The sequence below is a fragment of the Dipodomys ordii genome, unplaced genomic scaffold (assembly GCF_000151885.1).
Source record: "Dipodomys ordii isolate 6190 unplaced genomic scaffold, Dord_2.0 Scaffold107, whole genome shotgun sequence".
In the NCBI taxonomy this organism is placed as follows: domain Eukaryota; kingdom Metazoa; phylum Chordata; class Mammalia; order Rodentia; family Heteromyidae; genus Dipodomys; species Dipodomys ordii.
Window position 1 is genome coordinate 2,827,089 of NW_012267323.1, and position 18,101 is coordinate 2,845,189.

At 56.3% G+C, this 18,101-nt stretch overlaps 4 protein-coding genes across 4 annotated transcripts in view; 3 read left to right on the forward strand and 1 right to left on the reverse strand.

Annotated features, from left to right (window-relative positions):
• Positions 1 to 1,564: 1,564 nt before the first annotated feature.
• Nat6 (N-acetyltransferase 6 (GCN5-related)) lies at positions 1,565 to 5,012 on the forward strand. The gene is given in 3 exon segments (XM_013028253.1): positions 1,565 to 1,642; positions 3,437 to 3,536; positions 3,631 to 5,012. A coding segment is annotated over 1 exon segment (951 nt). The 5' UTR covers positions 1,565 to 1,642; positions 3,437 to 3,536; positions 3,631 to 3,863; the 3' UTR covers positions 4,815 to 5,012.
• Positions 1,566 to 8,300, forward strand: Hyal3 (hyaluronoglucosaminidase 3). Its single transcript, XM_013028252.1, has 4 exons — positions 1,566 to 1,642; positions 5,954 to 6,867; positions 7,475 to 7,564; positions 7,688 to 8,300. The coding sequence occupies exons 2-4, from the start codon at positions 5,971 to 5,973 to the stop codon at positions 7,955 to 7,957; spliced, it is 1,257 nt and encodes a 418-aa protein (XP_012883706.1). The 5' UTR covers positions 1,566 to 1,642; positions 5,954 to 5,970; the 3' UTR covers positions 7,958 to 8,300.
• A 419-nt stretch (positions 8,301 to 8,719) lies between these two features.
• Ifrd2 (interferon-related developmental regulator 2) lies at positions 8,720 to 14,828 on the forward strand. Its single transcript, XM_013028268.1, has 12 exons — positions 8,720 to 8,959; positions 11,040 to 11,159; positions 11,249 to 11,333; positions 11,926 to 12,050; positions 12,120 to 12,277; positions 12,410 to 12,460; positions 12,950 to 13,128; positions 13,216 to 13,321; positions 13,595 to 13,732; positions 13,837 to 13,965; positions 14,057 to 14,152; positions 14,304 to 14,828. The coding sequence occupies exons 1-12, from the start codon at positions 8,902 to 8,904 to the stop codon at positions 14,382 to 14,384; spliced, it is 1,326 nt and encodes a 441-aa protein (XP_012883722.1). The 5' UTR covers positions 8,720 to 8,901; the 3' UTR covers positions 14,385 to 14,828.
• A 463-nt stretch (positions 14,829 to 15,291) lies between these two features.
• The window catches only part of Lsmem2 (leucine-rich single-pass membrane protein 2), a 4,308-nt gene continuing 1,498 nt past the window's right edge, over positions 15,292 to 18,101 (reverse strand). The window contains exons 2-4 of the mRNA XM_013028112.1: positions 15,947 to 16,060; positions 15,673 to 15,858; positions 15,292 to 15,472 (exon numbers count right to left, since the gene is read on the reverse strand). Of these exons, the coding sequence (XP_012883566.1) occupies positions 15,339 to 15,472; positions 15,673 to 15,858; positions 15,947 to 16,060 (434 nt within the window). The 3' untranslated portion in view covers positions 15,292 to 15,338. The remainder of the gene's footprint in view (positions 15,473 to 15,672; positions 15,859 to 15,946; positions 16,061 to 18,101) is intronic.

Genomic DNA, 18,101 nt, shown 5'->3' on the forward strand with positions numbered 1-18,101 from the left:
CAGAGATCAATCATCCTTTTCCATGTCCTATGAGGTTACTCCTCAGGATCATGGACAATTCCTCCAGAGACACTGAACCAGCCTTTCCAGTGGTCATTCACAAAAGATGCCATCCACCAAGGGCCTGTTCTGTACTAAAGCTGGCTAACTTGTTTAGTTTTCACAATGAGGCTGTGAGAAAGAAAACCAAGGAATCCACAGGGAGAGGGAGGTTGCACAGCAAGAAACGACAGAAGTTCAGATCTAAGCTGTCTGGTTCCAGAGATGGGGTCCTTGCTCACCTGCTCTTGAATAACTTGATAACCAGCACTGCAGGACCTACTGATTCACTGAGACACTAGCACCACCCCACCCAGCAAATAAAGCAGACGTGATGTGATTTTATTTAGGAGATCTGTTTATTTGAATGCTGAAAGTGGGCCAGCTCTGGTATCCAGGATGCACCGTAAAGGTTCCTCTTTTTTAGTCCAAGTCTAACATCTGTCTGGGGGCAGCGACTAACCAGAACCTTGTTTCTATGTTGGGCAGGGAGCAGGATCCTGTCCCCAGGGAACCCAAATAAAATGGGACTCTGCTGGGTGCTGGTGGCTCACGGCCTGTAATCCTAGTGACTCAGGAGGCTGAGATCTGAGAATCACAGTTCAAAGCCAGCCTGGGCAGGGAAATCCATGAGACTCTTATCTCCAATGAGCCACTAGAACATCAGAAGTGATGTTGTGGCTCAAGTAGTAGAGCACTGGCCTTGAGCTGAAGAGTTCAGGGACAGTGACAAAGGCCCAGAGTTCAAGCCCCATGACCGACCCAAGATAGAGAGAAAGAGAGAAGGAAGGAGGGAGGGAGGGGAAAAGAGAAAGAGAGAGAGAGAGAGACTCACTCTCTAGGTTATAGTGACTCAGGCCTGACTCAGGAGCTACTTAGGAGGCTGAAGATCATGGTTCGAAGATAACCCAAGCAGGAAGGTCTGTGAGACTCTTATCTCCAAGTAACCACTAGAAAACTAGGACTGGAGCTGTGGCTCAGAAGGTGGAGTGAAGCACAAAAGCTTTGGGAAGGCGCCCAGGGCCTAAGTTCAAGCCCCACAACCGCCCCCTCCCCGCCAATGGCCAATGGGACTTTAGGGTCAGAGCCTGGGATGAGCTGAGGCGGGGCGGGGGAAGCAGGGGCGGAGCTAACGTCGGAGGCGGGGCGAGGGCTGAGCTGAAGCGGAAGTGAATCCGAGCCAGACCTGATTGGGAGACGCACGGACCTTAGAGGCGGAGTCTGAAAAGGCAACCGGGCTGGAGGAAGGGGGCGTGGCCATCCGGAAACCACGCCCTCGCCTCCACAGGGGGCGGGGAAGGGACTGAGCCTGCGCCCTCGTCCTGGTGTTGTGACGTCGCAGAACGAGGGGGCGGGGCCGGGGCGGTGACGCTCCGGCGTCCCGGGGCCGGGCCTGGCAGCCGTGGAGGAGCTCAGGGCAGAGTTAGTGACGCCGTCGACTGTTAAAAAAACCTGCACGTGTCGGCCGCAGCACACCGCTGAGGGGTGGGGGGGGGGAGAACGGGACGCAGCCGGAGCGGGAGGACCGAGGAGTGTGAGCCGGAGACCGTGAGAAGCCGAGCCGTGCGGACACAGAACACCCCAGCACCAGCATTATTAACATGTCAGTACCGCCTCGCCCTCCCCTGCGCGTCGCTCGTCCCCCCCCCCTCCCCATCTTGGAGGTCCCCGCGTGCCCAGGCCCTCCCTTCGGGTGCAGGCCGAGCCACACCCAGCCCTGGAGTCAATCTTTCGAACCCCTTACCTGTGACCCATGTAGGGGCGGGGTGGGGGGGGAGTCGAGGCCCCTGGGGCAGCCCCGCCCACTCCCGCGCTTCGCCCCGCCCACAGTGGGCGGGGCTGCGCTGGCAGCGTTCATTCAGCCTGTGGGGTAGCTTGTGGGTAGGGGCGGGGAGCGTTGTGAGACCTGAGGGCCCACCTTGAAGCTTCAGGCCTTGGGAGCGCCGCTTCTTTCTGTATGGAGAGGTGGCTGAAACAGGTGAGGGGGCCGAGGGGAGGTGGGGTGTGGCACGAGGAGAATTGGGAACTATTATTGAGGACTAGCTCCAAGGGCTGGCGGGAAGAGAACCAGGAGGAGCTCTGTGGAGAGGAGAGGAGACCACTGTGAGAAATTACACCACATGTGCTGGCGCAGTGGCTGGCCGTGAGTTCAAACCCCAGTACCACAGGGAGAAAAAAAAAACAAAAATAAGGAGGAAAGGAGTGAGCCTCCAGCACAGATCCTCTCCTAGCTAGGCAAGATCTCAAATAATATGAGCAGAGCCAGAGCTTGTCGCTCACTCCTGTAATCCCAGCTACTCAAGAGGCTGACATCTGAGGGTCGTGGTTCAAAGCCAGCGGGGACAGGACACCCTTGAGATGCTAATCTCCAGTTAACCACCTAAAAAGTCAGAAGTGCAGCTGGGGGCTCAAGTGATAAAGCGCGAGTCTTGAACGCACAAAAAAAGTCCAGGGACAACACCCATGTCCTGAGTTCAAGCCTTAGGAGGACCAGTGCACAAAAAAAGCCAAACAACAACAACAACAAAAGATGGGGGACTGGGAATGTGGCTTAGTGGTAGAGTGCTTGCCCAGCATGTATGAAGCCCTGGGTTCAATTCCTCAGTGAAACAGAAACAGCTGGAAGTGGCACTTTGGCTTAGTGGTAGAGTGCTAACTTTGAGCAAAAGAAGCCCAGAGACAGTGCCCAGGCCCTGAGTTCAAGTCCCAGGACTGACAAAAATAAATTAAAAAGATGGACAACAATAGGGTTTGCGCATAGGAGTTCTGAGCCCCCAACTTGGAGGCTGTTGGTCACCTCTGGATATATAAGGAAGCTGTGGTCCTTATCTTGAGTGATTACAAAACCCAGAGGGAACCTGGCTCACAGTTGTAACTGTCTGGTGCAATTGCGGGCCCCACACTGCACCCCCACCTGGTGTTGCTGGGACCCCATCTGGTAGAGTCAGTTGGATCTCTGTTCAATGTCCTGAGCTGGGCAGAATCAGAAAAGGAGCCAGAGGTTTTGTGACTGGGCAGGGAAGACAGAAGAAGGAGGGGAATGCTAAGCTTCGAGAATGAGTGCCCAAGGGTCAGTGAGACATGGGCATGGTCCAGGAAGTTGAAGAGGCAACTGGAGGGAGAGCTGCCAGGTAGGGAAAGGAAGGAACAGGGCAGCTCCTGGAGAGGTGGTGTTTCTTCCAAAGAGAACCTCAGATGGGTGAAAGCAGTAGCTATGGTGTCTGGTTTGCATTTTCTGTCCAAGGCCAGCCAGGCTTAGTAGTGGAATGCTAGAGAGAAAGAACTGGGAAACAGGCTGGGTTGATCATCTTGGGGAGGAGAAATGAATAGCCAGGCAGATAGAGAAGCCAGAACCCCTGGATTCTACCCTAAGCCTTGAGCTTACCATCTTTCTCAGCTTTCCTCCAATATGTCGTAGGATACTTGGATACATGCACCTGAATTCTCTCCCCCAGGGTAGAGAAAACAGGTCTCTTCCAGGCCCTCTGTACCATCAGGTGAGTGTAAGATCGCTGCCCAGTTTCAGGATACACTTAACTCCCTTTGCACTCATTAGTCCTTCCCTACCCCAACTGTGTCCTCCCGATACAGCCCAGCCCAGCTGTTATTCCCCAGGAGGGGAGCCTTGTGGTTTGAGGAGATGCCACTGCTTGGAGACTATGGCCCTATCCGACTGGCACTGAGCCACCTGCAGCCTAACAGGAGGTGACCTTGGCTCCCAGCCTGCCTCACCTGAGCCTGGATCCTACATGTAGGCAAGAGCTGACCCTGAGCTCTGGCCCAGCCAGGCTGCTGTCCCCTACCCTAGACACCCTGAGCACTGGATGGAGCTGATCCTGAGTACCAGCCCGGCTAAGCTGACTCTGGTTCCTGCATGCCAGCCAAAACTGACCCCGAGATTCAGCTTGAACAAGCCCACCCTGGATCCCACCCACCAGCCAGAGCCGCCCCTCCCTGAGCATCAGCAAGCTAGTTGAACTGACTTTGGCTTCCATCTACCTTGAGAGATGAACCTCAGTCCTAGCCCACCTGAGCTCACCCTGGATCCTGCGCCCCAGGCCAAGGAGATCCCAGTGCCCAGCCTGGCGGAGTTGACCCTGGAGCCTGCCCACTGCCGACCTGAGCTGCTGGATGCTTGTGCCGACCTCATCAATGATCAGTGGCCCCGAAGCCGGGCCTCCCGGCTCCATTCCCTGGGCCAGTCCTCAGATGCCTTCCCGCTCTGCTTGATGCTCCTGAGCCCCCACCCCTCCCCTGAAGCAGCCCCCACTGTGGTGGGCCATGCTCGCCTGTCACGAGTTCTAGACCGGCCCCAGAGTCTCTTAGTGGAGACTGTGGTGGTAGCCCGGGCCCTGAGGGGCCATGGCTTTGGACGGCGGCTCATGGAGGGCCTGGAGGCCTTTGCTCGGGCCCGGGGCTTCCGACGGCTGCACCTCACCACTCATGACCAGCTGCACTTCTACGCACACCTGGGCTACAAGCTGGGTGAACCTGTGCAGGGCTTGGTCTTCGCCAGCCGACGGCTGCCTAGTACCCTGCTTCGTGCCTTCCCTCAGACCCCCTGGCCCCAGACACCCTGCAAGACTCCTAGCCTCACTGCCAAACCTGCCCCACGCGGCCACACGGGGCCCCCGTTACCGCCACCTCCACCCCTGCCCCTGCCCACCTCCTTTCCACCCCCACCTCCGCCGGTGCCCCTTCCACCCAGCCTGATACAGACCCAGTACCAAGACCTGAAGGGATGTCCCATATTCTGGATGGAAAAAGACATCTGAGGGCCACCCAGGAGAAGGCGGCTATCCCCCAGGTCACTGGACTGCCCAGGCGGCCGGCCGTACCTCAAGCCCCTAGTGGGGGAGAGGAGGCAGCCTTAGCCTGGGCATCTTTCCTGTGTTCCAGCAGGGCCAGAAGTGGCTTAATAGTTCTGCCTCAGAGCCGTTAGTATGGCTGAATAAAGGCTTCCATTGGGTGTGGCTGCGACCATTTTATTTGTTAACCATCCTGACCCTGCTCATGTCCTCCATCCTGACAAAAGACACTCAGATCCAACTTGGCCCTGGAGTCACTGATGGGATGATAACTTCCCCTTTATCTCCTCCCACCCTGCTAGGCCCAAGAGACAGTGATTATTCCCTCTCCTTTTCACTCATTACTATTCGCTGAGCACCTACTATGTGCCAGGCCCAGAAATGGACGTAGCCAATTACACAGATAGCTTCTCCCCCCGCCCCCAACACAGACACTAAGAGAATAGACCTGGCATGACTGTAGCAAGATCCACGGCTGGGACAAGGGAATTCAGTAGTGTCTTGACACTCCCTCCTGATCCAAGAAACCTAAAGGAAATGGTGTTCAGCAGAGACCTGAGTGCTGAATAGGAATGAAGTTAGGCCAGCAAGGAATATTTCAGGGGAAGGGAGAAGAACAAAGAGGACTCTGACTTGCTGTGTGGGAGAGGTCTCAGAGGACATGCTGATATCCTTGACAGAGAGGGAGAAGGCTAGAGGGAAGCTGCCAGTCTAGCTTGGGGTGTGGTGGTTCTGAGAAACCAGTTGGACCCTAGAGAGCCATGCCTTGCCCTGCCCTCATTCTTTCTTACTTTTTTTTTTTTTTTTGGCAGTCTTGAGACTTGAATTCAGGGCCTGGGCACTGTCCCTGAGCTGCTTGTGCTCAAAGCTAGCACTCTTAACCACTTGAGCCACAGAACCACTTCCGGCTCTTTCTATTGATGTGTGGTACTGAGGAATTGAACCCAGGGCTTCATGCATGCCAGGCAAGCACGCTCTACCACTAAGCCACATTCCTAGCCCCAGCCCTCATTCTTGGGCAGATTGCTTTCTGGGCTTTCCCTGCGGTGGGAAAGGCCTGGCCTTGGCCATGGACTCTGTCTGCTCACACCTCGTCTCTCCTGCAGGTTTCCATCTCTGTGGCATGACCGCGCACCTAGGCCCAGCCCTAGTGCTGGGGGTAGCACTGTGCCTGGTGTATGGCTGGCCCTTCTTGAAGGCTCCTGAGCGCCCTTTCTCTGTGCTGTGGAATGTTCCCTCAGTACGCTGTAAGACCCGCTTTGGTGTACGCCTCCCACTCAAGGCCCTGGACATCATAGCAAACCACGGCCAACATCTCCATGGCCAGAATATCACCATCTTCTACAAAAACCAGCTTGGCCTCTATCCTTACCTTGGGCCCAAGGGCATAGCTTACAATGGGGGTATCCCCCAGGCTGTGCCCCTACACCGCCACCTGGCACGAGCTGCCTACCAGATCAACCACAGCCTGGCATTCAACTTCTCTGGCCTGGCAGTGCTGGACTGGGAGGAGTGGTATCCACTGTGGACTGGAAACTGGGGTCACCACCGCCGAGCCTACCAGACCGCCTCGTGGACTTGGGCGCAGCAGGTGTTCCCTGATCTCAACCCTCAGCAACAGCTCCACAAAGCTCATGCTGGCTTTGAGCAGGCAGCCCGGGCCCTGATGGAAGATACCCTCCAGCTGGGCAAGGCACTGCGGCCCCATGGCCTCTGGGGTTTCTATCACTACCCAGACTGTGGCAACGGCTGGCACAATATGGCTTCTAACTACACCGGCCACTGTCGTGCAGCTACTCTTGCCCAAAACAACCAACTGCATTGGTTATGGGCCGCCTCCAGTGCTCTCTTCCCCAGCATCTACCTCCCACCCAGGCTGCCACCTGCCCACCACCAAGCCTTTGTTCGATACCGCTTGGAAGAGGCTTTCCGTGTAGCCCTGGCTGGGCACATACACCCTCTACCTGTCCTGGCCTATACCCGCCTCACGTATCAGAACTCTGGGAGGTTCCTGTCTCAGGTAAGTAGAAGCTAAAACCAGGAAGTCTGAGTCCAGGGCCCTGGTCCTGTGTTAGAAAGGTCTGAGAAGACTTTGCCCAGGGAGACTTGGGGAGTGGTCCTGATGAAGAAAAAGGCCCTATTCTAGAAACATCTGACCAATGAGGCAAGGCTCAAGAGATGGATAGGGCCTAGCCTTTGGAGCTTTTAACCAAGAGGACTCATTCTCTGAGTGGAGAGCGTGAGAAATCACTCAGAAGCTCTGTTGCAAAGGGGCCCCCACGATCTAGAGGTAGAGTCCAGATCATGGCAGGGAACCAGTTTGTTTTGTCAGGGCCTGGGTACTGTCCCTGAGCTCTTTTTGCTCAAGGCTAGTTAGTGCTCTACCACTTTGAGCCACAGCATCCCTAATGGTTTTCTGGTGGTGAATTAGACATGAGCATCTCACAGACTTTACTACCAGGGCTGACTTTGAACCATGATCCTTAGATGTCAGCCTCATTAGTAGCTAGAATGACAGTTGTGAGCCACTGGTGCCCAGATTGAACCAGTTTCTTTATGGTTAAAAAAACCAGGGTTGGTGGGGGGGGGGACAGTTCAGCCTGACTTAACAGCTCGTTTATCTCCAGAATGACCTGGTGCAGACCATTGGTGTGAGTGCAGCACTAGGGACAGCCGGTGTGGTGCTCTGGGGGGACCTGAGTTTCTCCAGCTCTGAGGTGATCATTACCCCCTTCCGCTTACCTTATATAGCATATGCTGGGGTTCCCAGGGTGAGGGAGAGGCCACATACATCAAGACTATGGAGTATAAGCATTGACCTACCCTTCCCTTGTCCCTAGGATGCATGTTGGCGTCTCCATGACTACCTGGTGGGCACCCTAGGCCCCTATGTGACCAGTGTGACCAAGGCGGCTATGGCCTGCAGTCACCAGCGGTGCCACGGCCATGGCCGCTGTGTCCGGCGAGATCCAGGGCAAAGGGAAGTCTTTCTGCACCTGCAGCCAAATGGCAGCCTTGGAACTTGGGAGTCCTTCAGCTGCCGCTGTTACTGGGGCTGGACGGGACCTACTTGCCAGAAACCTAAGCCTGGACCGAAAGAAGCTACATAAAAGCCCAGGGACCCCTCCCTCCCTGCCCAGCTCTTCTCTGCTGTTGCCCTCCCAGCCCTGGGAGAAATCCCCTTTTTGTTCCGCTACAACACCCACTTCCTCCCTACTGCCCTTGGGATCCCTGGTGGGAAAGCGGGGGAGGGAGGGGAGGGGGGGACGCAGGGGCTCTCTCAGGTCCAAAGAGAATCAGTGTTCCAGCAAACTAGGGTTGGCAGCCCTACACTTCACTGGATCCACACAGAAGTCACAGGAAACCCATGCAGGGGCAGTGGGGCTTGAGGCAGAGCTGAGTTCCCGTCTATTAAGTGCTAAACCGTTGTCTATATTCTGCTTTCATTATAAAAGTCACATTTTTTTTTCTAACCACCTGAGGTTTGTCTATTTCCCCTATTCCATCAAACCCCAAGCTCCTCTCACGTTCCTCAAACCCAGGCAACTTCACAACTTCTCGCAAGTGCCCTCCTCCAACGGGTCCTGAAGTGCCAACCACGCCGCGAGACTTGCCCGGGGCGGGAAGGGCGGAGGGTGGGAGGGTCGGAGGAGGGAGGGCGCAGGGCATTGTGGGTGCATAGTTTAGTTGGAGCGGCGTCAGTTTGTGGGACTCCAGAGCGGACTACGATTCCCATGGTGCGGTGCGCCCAGCCGGCGGCAGGGGGAGGGGGGCCCTCAGCTGTGCGCACAGCCCTCTGGGAATCGTAGTCCCGGGCGCGTGGATTTGGGTCAGAGCGGGGTGTCCGGGAACTTACCTTCCCAGAGACCAGTTTGACAGGGCGGGGCGCCTCGAGAAGATGGTGGGGCGCGCGGCGTGTGGCTCCCGTCGCCCGTCCAAATCTCAGTGCGGTGCACTGGCCAGCGTTTTGCTGGTCTGGAGCCCTTGTCCGCCAGGACCCTGACCCCGCGCCCCCTCCCCCGCCCCGCCACAACACGCACTCCTGCTTCCCAGCATGCCCCGCGCCCGTAAGGGCAACGCGCCCCGCAAGGGCGGCCGGCGCCGCGGAGGAGGTGAGTGGGGGGGGGCGCGGGGTCCAGCCTGGAGCCGCGGGGTGGGGGCTGGGCGCGGGGGAGACCCTACGTGGTTCCTCCGGGGGTTCGGACGCCCCTCGGTCAGCTCGGTCTTCTCTTGTCACTGCCCAGGCCCGCACGTGCCCCGGGACGCACCGGCCACGTGTGCGCCCAGACTCGGGCCTCGCCCGCCGGGGGTCTCCCGCGCCCCCAGCTGCGACTGGGCCGCCACCTCGCGGGCTTCCGTCTCCCCATAAGCCTTGCTTGACAGTGGACCAAGTGGGAAGACAGTCAGCCCCCCCCCACGTGTGTGTGTGTGTGTGTGTGTGTGTGTGTGTGTGTGTGTGCGCGCGCGTGCCAAGGCCTGTTTCTTCCCTGAAGAACCGGGAAGTGGACCGAAGCCTCACCTGTTTTGGAGGTGCCCTCAGGCCGGTACAAAACTGGAGCCCTGGCAGTCCGAAGGGACTGAGGTCCGAAGGGATCCTTGGGTCTCCTTTATCAGCCTGCGCCAGAAGTCTGTGGTGTGCTGTCAACACATATGTTTATTCTGCTTGGGTAGGGTGCCAGCCAGACACAGCTTTAACCTGACCGTCGCCCAAATGGGGCTTTTGGTGGGGATACATTTGTTCAGTTGTAACCATTTCATAACAAGGACGGGTGCTGGCACCATTTGCTGAAGAGTGCCAACCCCAAATGGAAACCTGGGAAACCCGATGGGAGGGACTTCTGGGTGAGTCCTAAGCGGTGGAGAAGAGTGAAGGTGTTGTGTAATGGCAGCCAAAGGAACCAGAGCAGAGAGGCTGGAGTGAGAGAAGGCTGGGCTGTTTGGGCATGCAGAGTGGTAAGAGAATAGGTGTGCAGAAGCCTCTGTGTGGCTGGACATTTTCCTACGGGCAAGGAGCATAAGTACCTGAGCTGTAGAGCCAGTCTGGTAATTAAAACCTATCTGGTCATCCTTGCCAAAGTCAGTCCCTAGCCCTTGACTGAATCTACACATCATGTGAACCCACACGTCCTGGCGCCACGGACCCCAATATTTCCCTATTGTGAACCTGTGTTTTTTTTTTGGTCTTGGGGCTGTCCCTGAGCAGTTCAGTTCAAGGCTAGCACTCTACCACTTGAGCCACAGCACCATTTCCGGATTTTTCTGTTTATGTGGTGCTGAGGAATCAAACCCAGGGCCTCATGGATGCTAGGTAAGCACTCTACAGCTGAGCCACCTTCTGAGCCTGGTGAACCTGTTTTTAAAAGCTGATATAGTCAAGGGCCACCTTCTGCTCTTTCAGGATCAGGAGATGCCAGTATGTTTATACCAAGAGCTAATAGTCCTGAGCAGAATAAAGGAAGCTCAAAAGAAAATTTTATTTGAAGCAGGGTGCTGATGGCTGTAATCCTAGCTACTCAGGAGGCTGAGAGCTGAGGATCGGGGCTCAGCCAGCTGGTACAGGAAAGGCCATGAAACTCCTATCTCCAATAAATCACCAGAAAACCAGAAGTGGCACTGTGGCTCAAGTGGCACTGGCCTTGAGCTAAAGAGCTGAGGGACAGCGCCCAGGCCCAGAGTTCAAGCCCCACGACCGACCAAAAAAAAAAAGTATATATATGTATTTGAGGTCCAGGGAGCTTGGCTTCTGCCCCAGGCTCATAGGTAACTTGAGAAGTGTATTGGCCTGAAGCAGAGCTGTAGCTCATTTGTCTTCAGCTACTCCACCTGAAAGAGCTGCTCTTGACACTCTATTTTGTCATTAGAGAAACTTTGGTTTTAAATTCTGGGCAACTGATCCAGTAATCTCTTCTTTCTCCCTCTCCCTCTTTCCCTTTCTCCTTTGTGCCAGTCCTGGGGGCTTGAACTGAGGGCCTGGACACTGTTCCTGAGCTCCTTTTGCTCAAGGCCAGCACTTATCACCTGACTCACAGTTCCACTTTTGGCTTTTTGGTAATTTATTGGAGATGAGAGTCTCATGGACTTTCCTGCCCAGGCTGGCTCCGAACAACAATCCTCACATCACAGCAGCCTCCTGACTAGTTAGACATGAAGTACCAGTGCCTGGCTCTCAAATGCCAATTTTATGCTTCCCAGGTGCCCGGAGTAGTGCCCAAGCGGACTCAGGGTCCAGTGAGGATGATGCAGCCAGCGAGGCCCGCAGCACCACCAGCGAATGCCCCAGCCTTGTCAGCACCGCTGCCGAGGACGGCCTGGGTGAGAGCAGGTGGCGGTTTCTGGCAGGGGTTCAGAGAGGGCTCCATTGAACAAGGGCAAGAAGTCGTGCTGACCCACTGGCCTTGCAGGGGGTGATGCCGTGGATGAGCAGGGTCAGCAGGAAGACCTTAAGGAAAAGCTAAAGGAATATGTGGACTGCCTCACAGACAAGAGGTACCTCTGGCTGCGAGCCAACGCCTATCTATATTCAGGGTCCTAATCAGCCTCTGCCAGGTACGAGCGAGAGAGGAGGATCGGCCCATATGACCTCGCTTGTGTGTGTGTGTGTGTGTTTGTGCGCTGATCCTGGGGCTTGAATTCCAGTTCCTAGGTTTTATCCTTGAGCTTTTTTGCACAAGTCTAGCACTCTACCAGTTGAGCCATAACTCCACTTCTGGCTTTTGGGGGTGGTTCGCTGGAGATAAGAGTCGCATGGACTTGCCTGCCTGGGCTGACTTGGAACCTCGATCCTCAGATCTCAGCCTCCTGAGTAGCTAGGATTACAGGCGTGAACCACTGGCAACCCCCCCCCCCCTTTTTTTTTTTTTTGGTCGTTCGTGGGACCTGAACTCTGGACCTGGGCACTGTCCCTCAGCTCTTCAGCTTAAGACTAGTGCCCTATCCCTTGAGCCACACTACTACTTCTGGCTTTTTTCTGCTTCTGTGATGCTGAGGAATCAAACCCAGGGCCTCATGCATGCAAGGCAAGCACTCTACCACTGAGCCACCTTCCCAGCCCCAATCCGCACTTCTTTAATTCCCCCAGTGCCAAGACGCGGCAGGGAGCTCTGGATAGCCTGCGTCCAGCTCTCGCCTCGCATCTGCTCCCTGACTTCTTGCTGGAGCGCTGCCTCACACTGGCTGATGCCCTGGAAAAGTGCCTCAAGAAAGGTCAGGTGTGGGGTGTGTGGGGCAGGCGATGACACTGGCTGCCTGGCCTAACCGAAAAGCATCTTGCAGGGAAGGGTGAGGAACAGGCCCTGGCTGCTGCTGTGCTCGGCCTGCTCTGTATACAGCTGGGCCCCGGACCCAAAGGAGAGGAGCTGTTCCGCAGCCTGCAGCCCCTGCTGGTCTCGGTGCTCAGCGACAGCACAGCTAGCCCCACCGCCCGGCTGCACGTGAGTGTCCCGCCTCCATCAAGCCTCTCCTCCACCCCGTCTCTAAGCAGAGGGTGGGCTCCACCTGCCCTGCTTCATGACTGAGAACCTAGGCTCACCCCTGACCGTGGCCTGGCTTTGTTCTCCCAACAGTGTGCTTCTGCTCTTGGCTTGGGCTGCTACGTGGCTGCCGCCGACATCCAGGTGAGTGGCTTTGAGACAGAGGTGTTAAGGATTCCTAAGATCCCCGCTAATGCCAGTTACCCAGGAGGCTCAGATCTGAAGGTGAACGCCCGAAGCCAGCCCCAAGCCAGCCCCGGTATCTCCTGCTCAGCCACCCACAGCTCTACCATCAGAGTCCTCCCTTGCTGGCCCGGATAGCAGCAACATGAACTGGGCACTGTTGGTGGCTCATGCCTATAATTGTAGCTAACCAGGAGGCTGAGATCTGAGGATCGGGGTTTGTAGCCAGCCTAGGCAGGAAGGTCTATGAGATGCTCATCTCCAGTTAACCACCAAAAAGCTGGAAATGGAGCTATGCTCAAATGGTAGAGTAACTAGCCTTGAGCTACAAAGCTCAGGGACAGTGCCCAGGCCCTGAGTTCAAACCCCAGAACTGGCGCACGCGTGCGTGCACACACACAGCTTATAACTTTGTCCCTAAACCATTCTCTTGCCTTCTTGTGCTCCTAGGACCTGTTGGCTTGCCTGGCCTGCTTAGAAGCTGTTTTCAGCCGGCACTGCGCTGCAGGCGGCTCCGCCCCTGCTGTGATCCCCGCCAGTTTGCATGGCCTGCTCGGTGCTGCCTTGCAGGCCTGGGCATTGCTGCTCACCATCTGCCCCAGCACCCATCTCCGCCATATCCTTGACAGGTAGGCACGGCTGCCCGCTGGGAGCGCAAGGGGAGCGTTTGGAGGAGCCTCCCACCTACATGCTAGCTTAGCCTGCCCCTTCCCCAGGCAGCTGCCCCGGCTGCCCCAGCTGCTGTCCAGTGAGAGCGTGAACCTGCGCATCGCTGCCGGCGAGACCATCGCGTTGCTCTTTGAGCTCGCCCGGGACCTTGAGGTGCGAGAGACGGCGGGGGGTGGGGTAGCCTAGCTGTCGGGACTCCCCAGACTAAGTAACAGAACATGTCTCTGGAAGCAGCAGCCCGGGGTCCTTCTGAAGCGGGGGAGGTGGCCACAGGTTGACAGGCTCGGAGCTAGGATGAGGGGCGGCCCCCTTGGCAGAGGCCTAGAAGGGGCTGCAAGGTGCAGCAGGGAGGAGGCAGGGTGGCGAGTGGCAGCCAGGAAGGCTGCCACCCTGCAGAGCTGGAGCCTGCTCTCCATCTCCGCGCAGGAGGACTTCATCTACGAGGACATGGAGGCCCTGTGCAGCGCTCTGCGCACGCTAGCCACGGACAGCAACAAGTACCGTGCCAAGGCCGACCGCCGGCGCCAGCGCTCGATTTTCCGTGCTGTGCTGCACTTTATTGAGGTGTGTGTGTGTGTGTGTGTGTGTGAGCATGTGTGTCATAGCATGTGTGTGTCCCCAGATGTAGCCACCAAAGCCCAGCGGTGTGGGTCTTACCCCCCTTACAGGGTGGTGAATGTGAGGAAGAGAAAATCCGCTTTGGATTTGAAGTGCTTTACGTGGACAGCTGGGCTCGGCGCAGAATCTACGCAGCCTTCAAGGAGGTGCTGGGGTCCGGCCTGCACCACCACCTCCAGGTCTGGGTGGGGAAGAACATCACGGGGGGAGGCCGCCCCGCCTGGCCACGTGGGAAGGCCCCAAGCTCACTGCCCTTCTGTCTGTCCCCAGAACAATGAGTTCCTCCGGGATGTCTTTGGCCTAGGCCCCGTGCTCGTGCTGGACGCCTCTGCCTTGAAGGCCTGCAGGATTTCTCGCTTTGAGAAGGTTTGTACCCTTCACCCACGGCTGTTTTCCCTTGAGGGGGAGCTTCCTGTGAGCTGCAGGAAGGATCTGGTCTCCCTCCTTCTCTGCCTTCTCTGCTCACTAGGTCCACTCTCCACCCCCCTTCCCCCCTTTTCTTTGCCCCCCCCCCCAGCACCTGTACAACGCTGCCGCCTTCAAAGCCCAAACCAAGGCCCGGAGCCGCACGCGGGATAAGCGGGCGGACATCCTCTGAAGCCGATCACCAAGACTGTCCGTGCCCCTGGCTGTGTTTTTTAACCGAAAATGGTGCAAGAACTGGCCCCTGCCAGTGATTGTCACTTTATTATTATTACTATTATTTTTTTAAATGAGAAAAACCGAAAAACAGAACACAGGGTGGGAGGATTGGGGAGGGGGAGGTCAGCACCCTTAGAGGTCTGGCTCCTTCCTTTGTCCCTGCACTCAGCCCCTGCGGCCTCTTCCTGCCCCATCTCAGGGTGCCCAAGTGTGTGCCTGTCCCAGGGCTTGAGGGGGCAGGCGGGAGGGTGGGTGGGGGGCTCTGCCTTTTCTTTCTTAGGCCTTGCTCTCTTAGGGTGCCTGGATAGGTACCCCCCCTAGCAGGGAGGAAGGTCAAGAGCTACTTGGAATGGAATTGTGTGCTGGTTTTTAAAGATGACAAGAAATGATGTCCTGCCTAGCCTCCTGTGGTCTCGGGGTCTTGGGGATTTCACGGTGTTCCCTCCCCTCCCCTCCCCCTTGTTCCCCACTGCATCTCTCCCCCCCCTTGCTCTCTAAGGCAGTCTCTTTCCCCAGGGGGCCTCCCCCAATCTGTCTTTGGAAGTTGAGGCCGGACCCCCCACCACTGGGAGTCCTGGCAAGAGTGGGTGACTGAGCAGGGTCAGCTATTTCTAGACTTCTGGGGGTGGCCAGAGGTTGCTGACCGGCCACGGAAGGCTGCCAGTAAGACTTAAGTGCCCCAGCCTTTGACCTTGGGACATCCAAAGCAGTGCCCTGGCACCAGGAGGCTGGGCCAGGCCTGGTTGGGGAAGTCAGCAGAGGCAGGCGGCTAGAGAGGCACGTCAGGCTCTTCTACAGAAAGAAAAAATAAGAAAATCTCATCAAGAAACTGGGGTAGACACAGCCAGCATCGGGAGCAGAGAGGCGAGGCCTGCCAGACACCCACAGACACGCTGGCCCTGGGGCCCCCTCAGCTGGGCGCCCGGGCGGTGCTGGAGTTGAGCCTTCGGAGCTGGCTGAGGCTGGCGAGGCGCAGCTTGAGCAGCGTCTCCTCCTGTGTGCGCAGCGTGTGTGCCAGCACCCGCAGCGATTCGCTCTGCAGCACTGGGGGGAGGGGGTAAGGGGGGGACTGTGAAGCGTTTGTGAAACCCAGGCAGGTCACATGCCACCCCATGGCTTCCCCCACCAGCCCAGCTCCAGGGGGCACCCACTGACCACCCCCCCTCCCGTCACACCCAGCCTTCCTCACTGCAAACCCCACCCCACACCTCTCCTTCATCCCTCCTGCCCTGCCTGTGCCTTACCACTCAAGTACACAGCCAGAATGGCCAGCGCCAGGCAGGTGAACACCAGCAGGGCCAGGAGCAGCAGGAACCCCCCACGGCCACAGCCCGGGCCGCAGCCTGCCTGCGCACACAGCGACGGGGGCAGCACGCCCAGCAGCTCCTCCCACGGCCGCACCTCTTCAGCCAGATAGGGGCGCAGCAGGCCTGCAGAGGATGGGGGGGGGAGGTGCCGCAGGTGCATTCTCTTTCCTCTGTGCCCCAAACATCTACCCTTCACCCCTGCCCTGCTCACCTCCGCTGTGCAGGTCGCTGATGGACTCCACGTGGTGCAAACGCACCTCCTCCAGCACGTGGTTGGGGGCCAGTGGCGCCCTAATCCTCTGGTTGTGCATCGGTGCCACCGAGTCTGCAGGAGCAGTGGGACTGATTGAGCCAGCAAGTACCCCTTCCCTTCTCCCAGGTCGATTCAGGGGCGCGGGCTGGGGGGGGTGCGGGCTTTGGCTTGTAAGCTCCTGTGACTTCAGGAATGACCTGTGCCTTGGATCCTGGAAGAGTCCTGGCCCCTACATGTGTGTGAAGGATGATGGAGGTATGCCCGACTTCCATCTTTATTTCTTCCAGCTTTCCTTCTAAGCACCTGAAGATTTGTTGTTGTTCTTGGTCATGGGGCTTGGATTCAGGGCCTGTTTTCCCTTGAACCACAGCACCACTTCTGGTTTTCACTGGTGATAAGTCTTGGGGTCTTTCCTACCCAAGCTGGTTTAGAACTGAATCTTGCTAGGCATCAGTGGCTCACACCTGTAATCCTGGCTACTCAGGAGGCTGAGATCTGAGGATCATGGTTCAAAGCCAGCCCAGGCAGAAAAGTCCAAGAGATTCATCTCCAATAAACCACTCAGAAAACGAGAATTGGCGCTGTGGCTCAAGCCGTAGAGTGCTGGCCTTGAGCTGAAGAGCTGAGGGACAGCACCGAGGCCGAGTTCAAGCCCCACACTGACAAAAACAAAACACCCCCCCCAAAACTGTGAACCTCAGATCTCAGCCTCCTGAGTAGCTAGGATGACAGGTGTGAGCCACCGGCGCCCAGCTTGTACCTGAGGATTTATAGGCATTTCTTTCCCTGTTCATTTCTAGAAAAATAGTTCATCAGCAGAACGAAGCTGTCACACAGCTTTTGTAGTTTAGCTCTGCCTCTTCTGTCCTCGAGAGCTGTACACACAGCAGTATACATCAGGCTAAACGTTAGGGGCCTGGACAAACTTCTCCCAGACTTAGGCAGGCCCATTCCAGCCATTTGAAAGCTTTTTGGGCAAATCTTTGTCCCACCTTTAACAAATTCAGTGGGGTTCAGCTGTTCTTGAGTGAACCCTGCCGTTTTCACTCAGCACCCCTAGAGAGCCTGCTTCATCAAACAGATTCACACGCCCTGCGGCATCTCTATGAGGCCGACTGGCCATTTAGGTGGTTTCCTGTTGGCTTCAGAAACGCATCATTCCCAGGATCCCCATCCTTGAGTATAAAGTCGCCCCCCCCCTCCCAATTTCCTCAAGTTATTAAGGCTAATTCCCAGAAGTAGAATTACTGAATAGAAAAGCAGGATTTTTATTTTTGGTCGTGGGGCTTGAATTCTGGGGCCTGGGCGCTGTCCCTCAGCTCTTCAGCTCAAGGCCAGTGCTCTACCACTTGGGCCACAGTGCCACTTCTGGTTTTCTGGTGGTTTATTGGAGATAAGAGTCTTATGGGCTTTCTTGCCTGGGCTGACTTTGAACTGTGATCCTCAGATCTCAGCCACCTGAGTAGTTAGGATTACAGGCGCCCAGCTTTTTTCTTTTAAGGTACTATCAAATTGTCCTGAAATATGTCTGTCCAAGATGAGCACCTGTACTAGCTGCTCAAGAAGCTGAGGTCTAAGATTCTGCCAGCCTTGGGCAGGAAAGTTTTCAAGACTTACCTTCAACTAACCACCAAAAAGTCAGAAGTAAAGCTGTGTGGATCAACAGAGAGTACTAGTCTTTTTTGTTATTGGTCGTGAGGCCTGAACTTGGGGCCTGGCACTGTCCCTCAGCTCTTCAGCTCAAGGCTAGTGCTCTACCACTCGAGTCACAGCGCCACTTTGGGCTTTTTCTGCTTATGTGGTGCTAAGGAATTGAGCCCAATTCCTCATGCATGCATGGCAAGCACTCTACCTCTGAGCCATCCAGACTGACTTCAAGCCCCAGAACTTACACATATACACCACATACACACAAATTACATGTACACATGTGCACATGTACTTGCTAATTTGAGAGGCAAAAACTTGCCTTTTTGTTTTGTTTTTTTAAGTTGGTCTTGGGACCAACTTCTGGTTTTCTTGTGGTTTATTGGAGATAAGAGTCTCATGGAGGGGCTGGGGAAGGTGGCTCAGTGGTAGAGTGCTTACCTCACATACATGAGGCCCCTGGGTT

Bases quoted from the DNA above. Each gene is read 5' to 3' on its own strand.
- Hyal3 (XM_013028252.1), top strand. From the start codon at position 5,971: ATGACCGCGCACCTAGGCCCAGCCCTAGTGCTGGGGGTAGCACTGTGC. The intron at 6,868-7,474 runs GTAAGTAGAAGC...GTTTATCTCCAG, and splicing joins CTGGGAGGTTCCTGTCTCAG to AATGACCTGGTGCAGACCAT. The intron at 7,565-7,687 runs GTGATCATTACC...CCTTGTCCCTAG, and splicing joins TGAGTTTCTCCAGCTCTGAG to GATGCATGTTGGCGTCTCCA.
- Ifrd2 (XM_013028268.1), top strand. From the start codon at position 8,902: ATGCCCCGCGCCCGTAAGGGCAACGCGCCCCGCAAGGGCGGCCGGCGC. The intron at 12,051-12,119 runs GTCAGGTGTGGG...AGCATCTTGCAG, and splicing joins GGAAAAGTGCCTCAAGAAAG to GGAAGGGTGAGGAACAGGCC. The intron at 12,461-12,949 runs GTGAGTGGCTTT...TTGTGCTCCTAG, and splicing joins TGGCTGCCGCCGACATCCAG to GACCTGTTGGCTTGCCTGGC.